General features: G+C 36.9%; 1 protein-coding gene and 1 non-coding gene across 2 annotated transcripts; one reads left to right on the top strand and one right to left on the bottom strand.

Moving 5' to 3' along the window:
- Positions 1-1,261: 1,261 nt before the first annotated feature.
- On the top strand, positions 1,262-2,984 carry LOC101299977. Its single transcript, XR_185034.1, has 4 exons — positions 1,262-1,415; positions 1,692-1,934; positions 2,512-2,721; positions 2,803-2,984. It is a non-coding gene; the product is annotated as an uncharacterized LOC101299977 (transcript).
- Positions 2,985-5,275: 2,291 nt separating this feature from the next.
- On the bottom strand, positions 5,276-7,054 carry LOC101291166 (palmitoyl-monogalactosyldiacylglycerol delta-7 desaturase, chloroplastic-like). The gene is made up of 5 exons (XM_004305927.1): positions 6,767-7,054; positions 6,546-6,686; positions 6,141-6,284; positions 5,757-5,863; positions 5,276-5,513 (listed from the first exon to the last, which is right to left on the bottom strand). The coding sequence occupies exons 1-5, from the start codon at positions 7,052-7,054 to the stop codon at positions 5,276-5,278; spliced, it is 918 nt and encodes a 305-aa protein (XP_004305975.1).
- Positions 7,055-8,464: the final 1,410 nt, after the last annotated feature.

The raw sequence follows: 8,464 nt of genomic DNA, 5'->3' as shown, positions 1-8,464 counted from the left end.
TCTCTCTCTCTCTCTCTCTCTGAAGATCACGTTTAAGTTAACAACAACATCATCAAATCTCACCCGTTTTGATTCTCTTCATCCTCTGATCAGGATTGGGATGTCCGTGTACCTTATCAAATCCGTGTTGAAAATTCCATCGCTTCGTTCTCCGTTGTGGTTGAACCACAACTGAAATGTTTTCTTCTCACTCGCTCTGGATTGTGCGGAGCTTTCATATTTCAATTTATTCTTGAAGAAGCCCAAGACAGAACTGCAATAGCGATGATTTCAATTGATGTATCTGGGTATTTATATTTGAATCGAAAGAAGAACATGAATATCGGTAATCGGTGTTTTTGATTCGTTTGTTTTTTCTTTGTAGTTTTGTCTTCGTATTGTATCGTGGTTTAATTTTTAATGGTTGTCTTAGGTCTTCAGATATCTTAGAACGCTGCTTTAATCGATTTCTCGGTGCATGGGTAAGTTTTTGTTTTTTTTGTCTGTTATTTTTCCCCAATGTCAGTCGAATAAGGTTTGAGGCTTATTTGAATGAGTTGTTTGATAGGTAATATAATAACTCAATCACAGCTGATGTTTCCATTCTTTGATACGCTCTTAGGTGTTGCAGCTACTACCCAAGGTTCAAAGTAGAAAGTGAATTAAGGTCAGCATAATTTTAATGAATCAATTTTCCCTTTACATCATGGATAACTGGTCTGGAACTTACAAAAGTTGAAATCGCTTTCAGAATATATATTCTTTTTTTTGTTTTTGTTTATTTACAATGATTGTCTGAAATTGATTTGTTTTATATGATATTTATTTGGCTATGAGGATCTTGAATGATTAGTCAGGATTATCACCTAGCAGTCACAGATTCTTTGTACTTGCATCAAGTTACAATTGTTATTGATTTTTGATTGGAGGGTCTGAGTTTTATATTGCAATGGAATTCTTGATTACATGTGTTTCGATCATGTTGGTGCTTCTTATGTGATACATCTTTTAGTCAGAATGTAGTAGCCAAGGAAACCTTAGATAATGTGAAATGAGTTTTTGAGTGAGGTCCATTGGACTACCATGTATGCTATACTAATTTCTAGACAATGTAATCAAATGAAGAGTGAAGAAGGAAATTTAATGAGCCTATTTCTTTCGCATACAATTGTTAATACGATTGTGAGGCCATTTCCCAATGGTCGCCCTTTACTAAACAAGTCCCCCATGGAATAAGGTAAATGCGAGAAATTTAGGTTCTCTTTCGTCTTCATTGGCTCTGAAGACTTTTGATTTGTCTTATTTTTGTTTGTTGTGATTGTGTTGCAGTTCGATACTATTTGGTTGGAGCGCAACCATTCCATAGCCGGTTATCTTTCTTCACTGATAATGTTTGTGCCGATCTTGGTTTGACCTCTTTCTTAAGCTTGCAAGCTGTAAGTCTTTGGCATGTTAACTATAATTCAATACACGCACTAATAGTGATTGGCATGTTAATAATAAGCTTGCAATACTTTTGTAATTTTTCTTTTATTAAAAGAGAACTGATTTCAGTTTGTAATTTATTGATGTATATATGGAGTAAGAGTGCACTTACTATTTTCCACAGCAATAACTAATTCCATGTGGTGATCTTTTTTTTCCTGCTGAATTTTCTTATGGTGATCTATCATTCTGGGTTTTCATATAGTGCTATTTTTTATGTTCGTTAGAGGATCAACCATTATAGTTTTGGTGAGGAGGACACGGAGAGGATTTGGTCTGTGTTGGCTTTGGACGATAGCTAATTCGTTCTTTTCGAACGTATGGAAAACACATTCTCCAGATATATTGGCAAACTTATGAAGGGAGAAGTATCTCCCCTCATAAAGGTTCAGATATATCTAATGTACATTGCCCTTCCTAAGCTTTAGGCCCTCAAAGTGTTAGAGCTCAAACTAAAAATATGCGAAGTGGTATGACTGCTCAACTGCTGTGTCTGTATTTGTTAATTTCAAATTGTGAGAAACTATTACGTGACTTATATGGTCGAAATGTTATAATTCTGTAGGGAATAGAAGCTATAATGATGTTTAGTTTAATAATGATGTTTGATTAGTTTAGTTTCTTTGATAAGTTGCTGGAATTGATGCAGGAAGAATGGATTTGGGTAATAGTATAATGGCTAGCGATGGCTTACTCATCTGTGATAAATATGTCATTATTTGTTCTGCATTGCACCGATTTATACACACACACATTTTATATATATATATATATATATATATATATTTAATTATTTATATATCGTTGTTTCCGTCACTGCTATGTGGTATCCAAACTGAGTATTGCTCTTTCATACTATTGTTAATTTTAAAGGTGTGAATAAGCAAACTTCACCTTTGTCATGTTTTTATGAAGAATATGAGTTCAGGGAAATTGTCTTCTGTTCACAATATTCTATTTCGTTTTTGTTACTTACCATCCGTCTCACACACAACTATGTGTAGTGACAATATGACAGGAAATTCATAAGCTGCTTTGTTTCTGCAGATGCTATAATACCTTCCCTTTAGTGTCTCCATGGATATCACCCAAGAGGAAGATCTGAAGATGCTTTAAAGAAAAATGAGGATGATATAAAGCTTTCTGATGTAAACTTAGACAGGGAAAAGGAATGTGGTATATGCCTTCAGCCATGTGCACCGAAATGGTCTTGACAAACTGCTGACATGCTATGCGCATCAAATGCTACTGTGACTGGTATGAATTACTGTCTTCTTTCTTCTGTTGTTTTAGACTCATGACTCATCTGATTTTAGCTTATGATGATGGGGATCACAGGAACCCTCAGATCCTATAATGAGTCGAAGCAGATGATCAATGGAAATGGATGTTACAAGCATATAAAATCTCCCTTGGTTATGGATTATGCCAATAGAATGCATTCTGTATGAACAATATATATTATTTAAATGAATGAATGTCATTTATGTGCTTCTAAATCAAGTCCTTGAAGCTCCAAACCCGCAGCAAAGCGCGGGCACATTTCTAGTATACTACTACTCTACGAATCCCCAAGGATGAAGGATATCGATGGTTAAGCTAGTTATGAATGCAGGTACTCTCACGCATCTCCATCCTTTACATATAATTAGAAAACAGAGAAATCACGTACGCGCAACGATTCAACACCACCAAGGTATCTCAATGCATGTTGACAACGGTTACAGTTGCGATTAGGGTTTGAATATCTGCATTCATGCATGACTACTTGAAGAGTCTGTTGGGTTATTTATTAGTGAAGATCGAGAAGTACGCAAACAACTACTGCATTAATGGTTGTTGGTTCGATTGGCAATTTGGTAGAAGTCCCTCTGCTCGATCTGGTACGTGTTAATTGTGACTGGTTCTTCTTCATGTGTACGTAACTACTTATCGATCGGCAGCAAACTACTACAGCTAGCTTTTTATGGTTCCAGCAGTAGTCTAGATTCCTAATTCTGTAAGAAGCAAAACGAATGAATTATTGAACCATATGTATATGAAGGGTACTCCCTCCCGTACGTCTAACTAGCCAAGTCCAAAACAGATCGAATAGAAAAACTACAAGCCCGCCTAGTCTGTTTACAACTACGTACGTACTCTACATACGCCCAATGATCTTCAAGGATGGCTACCACCATTGACAGAGGTCCTAGCTCCACTGGTTCAGCTTGTGCTAGATAGCTCTGTTGGCTAATTAATTAGCTTGCTATCATGCATCTTGAATATTACTAGACATATAGTAAGGAAAGAAAGAAACCACGTCCCCGCAACAAATCTTGTAATGAACACCACAAATCTTGTACTGTTTATTTCAAAGTGCTGCGTTTCCTCTTATGAATAAAGCCCGATGAAATTCATTATTCTTCTGAATGCTTACTTAAGTCTGTTGCGACGAGCAGACCACTTCAAAACTTTAGGGTTTGAACCACCAGTCCCAACCTAGCTATATATGTGAATGGTTCTTCTCCTTCTAATGTACCTAACTACGTATCTGCAGCAAACTGTACTACAGCTAGCTTTTCTGGTTCCAGTCTAGCTCCATGGTCCTTCCTAACTCACTAGCCATGTCCAAGCCCTAGATAGAGCTGTCTCCAAAAGGCAAAGAAAATTACAAGCCCGTGCCTTAAGATCGAGTAGTCTGTTACTACTGCTCTATACGCACACTGAACTGATCCTCAAGGGTAAAGAATGGTTATCGCCACCATTGACAATGGTGATGGCTCTTCTGGACCTCTGGTGCTAGCCAGCTCTACTGGCTAAGAAACCACGTATCCGCGACACATCAACTAATCAACACCACTAAACGTACCTAACTCTATCTCAAAGTTCAAAACGGTTACAGTTGTAATTAGGGTTTGACATACATGAATGCATGCATGATTACTTGAAGATCGGCTCTGTTAGTTAGTTAATTAGTTTGAATTGGTTGTTAGTTAGAGATAAGAGATACGTTCTCAACTATTGCAATGGAAGTGATCGGAAATTGCATCTCTGCTTAGGGTCGAACACTTTCGTCTAGCTACAAGTAGCAGTTGCCGTAAACACTAAACTTAACACCATACTAGAAGTAGACGACATCTCGTCCAAGACTTTAATAGTTTCAAGTCTTAACCAACTAAGCATTTTTAGTTCATAATTAAGTTTAAAAATCCCGTATAGTTGGCATAAATGGTCATAATAATTTTGGACCAACAACTAAAATGCAGATGATAAATGGTCATAGTTAATCATTATGGACCAACAACTAAAATGCAGATGATAAATGGTCATATGTAATCATTGAGACTAAAATTAAAGATGGATTGGTACGTACCACAAATAGCATTACCTGTGTTTAGCAAACTTAAATATTGAACTACCATATTCTACATATTTTGTTTCCGAAATAATTTTCATCATCACTTCAGGTAGCTTCACAAAATGCACATAAAACATGAGGACGACCTTTATTCACATTTGACATATGCATCAAATGGAAAATAATCCTTACAGCAGCTTCACTTTTTACACGATATCCACATCATAAATTACCCACATGTATAACAGTAATATTGCTCTCACTCACAAGACAAATTAACGGTAATATCACCAAAATTAATTATTGTTGACATACATATCACAAAGAACAAAGCAGACAAACACCATGATAGCGATATCTTAATTAACAATTCAAGAATCCAAGCATACTTTAAACCTAGTACTTATATATAGATCCATCCCATGGTGATCTTAGTCTTTCAAAGCTTGCCATTTTGGAACTTCATTTGTTTCAAGCTGCTGCTGCTGCTGCTTTTCCTCGTGGATGCATCTTGTTGCTTAAAGCTCTTTGTTTCTTCTGAGTCTCAGTTGGAAGCTTCACATCTGTTGCCAAACCCACAAGTTCAAGAAATCTAATGACATACCAAGTAACATCAATTTGCCACCATTCCAAGCCGTGGCGAGCTGAGTGCTGGAAAGCATGGTGATTGTTATGCCAACCTTCTCCGTGTGCCAGCAATCCAATCAACCTATGAATACATAACATTTTCTCATTTAAACATGTGTATTAGCTAGCTAGAATGCATATAGCAGCTCGTGGTTATAGAAACAAGATCTCAAATGCCATTTGCAAGGTGGATCATGGTCACAGTGATAAAATTCTAGACAGCTATCATAAAACCAAGTTGCAATAGATCCCAAGATTTTGTATGTAAATTTACAATGCTTAGATTTTCCGATGAGAGATTCTATATATTCCTACAAAATCTTACCAATTGTTTCTAGATAAATCACCAGTTTCCCATACTTGTTGTCCCCATGTATGACAAATTGAATTTATTCCAAATGTTGCATGGAGAAAAACTACCGTCCTCACTCCCTGCAAAAGAAAGAAACTAGAGCTAGTTAATTGATATGCATGTAGAAGGGGAATTTGATAGGTAACAAATCGAAAAACAAACACAGTGGTTTTACTAAGATCGATAATTCAAACGGTGAAACTAAACACCAAGAGGTCATCTTTGCTGTCAACGTTGAGTTGTTTCCAATAATTAATAGGAAAAATATTTTGGTGATCGATCACAGTACGTAGCAATTTAGCAAATTAGGTACTAATCAACAAGGCACGGACAATATATAGGACTTGTACGATTTACCATTCCCCAAACCAAAAACGGCATTCCTCCGATAAAATACAATAGAACTCCGAGAGCAGTATAATGAAGAGGGTATGTGTAATGAAGAAATATGTAGTATGGTTGTCTTTTCAAATCTCCAACATTCCTTAGTCGTGGTTCATACTGCAAAAACAAAGTATAATCTGTAATTAAGCTCAACATATATATTCTTCAGTTTGTCCATTATTCACATATATCACATTCTAGTAAGAAAAATTCTATGTATATTCTTCAGTTTGTCCATTATTCAATATATCACATTCTAGTCAGGAAAATTCTATGATGTGTTAATACATGACTAAATTATCTAACACCGTAGAAATAAGTAGAGAAGAGTTCTACGTTTCGGGCTCCAACAGAGGGAGAGAGGGAGAAAATTTTTACATTTCCGTTTCGACCACGGTAATCGAGTGTCCAACCAATATGACTAAACCAGAATCCTCTAACTGGGCTATGAGGGTCTTTCACTGTGTCTGTAAACTGATGGTGGGATCTGTGTACGCTCACCCAATCAAGTGGACTTCTCTGCAAACCCAAAAGATATATGTTACTGAGGAACAAAACACAGAACTTGTAAAACTCATCATCTCATTGATCATATATACCAGAAGTGATAGAACCCCACAATAGGCAAAGAAGTACTCGAGCCATCTGGGAAGCTTGAAGCTTCTGTGGGAGAGATTCCTATGAAACGAAAGGGTTACGCCTACACCTGAGATAAAATAGAGAGCAATGGCCAGCCAAAACGCAGTCCAGGTGAAGTAAAACGGCGCAAGAAGAGAAAGGAAATGCAAGAAGGCGAAGCTAGTGAAAGTGATCATGTCCACCAAATTCCATTCCCTCCCCCAAAACTCCACTCGCCATATCACCAGCCAATAATCCCAATCAAGCATTTCTAGCACAGCTTGACCTGCTGCTTCTGTGTTTTATATTTTTTTTAACTTAAATTTTAGTACGTATGAAGACTGCATGGGTAGTGTGTTATATATAGGTGCGGTGGAAACGGTGGTTGCAACTAGCTTATTACGTTGGTGGTTAAGGAACTCAACTACCTCTGGTCCAAGAAAATCATGATTTTATATCCAATTAAAACGCATGAATTTGAGACGTAGGTAAAATCGATCGCAACTCGCAAGGGTTTGCTCCAAGGATCGATCATTTGAAAAAACCTACTTCACTTGTTCAAAGAAACGTGAAACAAGCATATAATATCTTTACTCCATCCAACACTGTCTTCAAGCATATAATATCTTTACTCCATCCAACACTGCCTTCAAAACTGTTCATCACCTCCATATATCGTTTCACATAATAAGATCAGGAATCAACTAAAACTGTGAGAATAATGAAAAAAAGAAGAAGCTGATATTTCCCATACCCTGCTGAGACCCTGAGTAGCAGAGCATCACATCCTATTCTCGCAAATTTATGAATAACGTCGTACGTCAGTTGTTAGGTGCCGATATTACTGTTAACAACTAACGATCGATCTAAGCAGATTCCATTCATCCATTAGATTTCTGTGGTGAACCATCTGTTTGTCTGTTTGATTTCGATCGATCGTACGTTCTCGCCGAATCCTAATAGTTGCATGCACGTCTAAGTCTAACAGTATCTTCCAAATGCTAGCGCGCTTTTAGTTTCTGCAATCGAGCTCTATTCCAATAAGCAAGTCTTCTTCATAATATTCTCATTCCCATATATATTCTCGTGCATGTCTTCGAACTGCCTCCGTTGATTACTGGACTCCATGCATACTTCGAAGGTGCTCCCAGAATCTAATGGTGCATGTATTCTTAAGGAGTATGGGTGCTACATAGCATAAATTGATAATAAAATTTCTTAATTTGCTAGCTAGCACCGGTTGTTGTGTTAGTAAATAAGAGAAAAGAAAATAATTCATATCCTTCAAATGACATGATCACATGCATGCTTCAATATTGGTACCCGGCCTATTGATTCGAGAGGGCCAAAGGGATTTTCTTTTCCTTTTCTTTTTTCAATTTTGCACCCCTTGTTTTTCATTGAATTTTGTCTAGTTTATTTTGTTATATATGAGGAGGAGGGAGATTTAATTAGGGTCTCTCTCTCGATCTCTCTCGATCTCTCTCTCGGGTTTAACTCATTAATTTGTACGGTGATCATGTACGTGATGCTAGCTGTTTATGAAACTTAGATTTTACTTATGTCACATTAAACTAGGGCATCTCCATCTCATTCCATGCTCCATATCAACCCAAATTAATACTGGGGAATATATATATATATATACGGTATTTTCTCAGCTGCGGAAGTCCGCACCT

The sequence above is a fragment of the Fragaria vesca genome, linkage group LG6 (assembly GCF_000184155.1).
Source record: "Fragaria vesca subsp. vesca linkage group LG6, FraVesHawaii_1.0, whole genome shotgun sequence".
NCBI lineage: Eukaryota > Viridiplantae > Streptophyta > Magnoliopsida > Rosales > Rosaceae > Fragaria > Fragaria vesca.
Note: the sequence above shows the minus strand (reverse complement) of the source record. Positions and strands in the feature narration are given on the sequence as shown.

Bases quoted from the DNA above. Each gene is read 5' to 3' on its own strand.
- LOC101291166 (XM_004305927.1), bottom strand. From the start codon at position 7,054: ATGCTTGATTGGGATTATTGGCTGGTGATATGGCGAGTGGAGTTTTGG. The intron at 6,687-6,766 runs GTATATATGATC...TTGGGTTTGCAG, and splicing joins GTGGGGTTCTATCACTTCTG to AGAAGTCCACTTGATTGGGT. The intron at 5,864-6,140 runs GTAAATCGTACA...TTTCTTTTGCAG, and splicing joins CGTTTTTGGTTTGGGGAATG to GGAGTGAGGACGGTAGTTTT.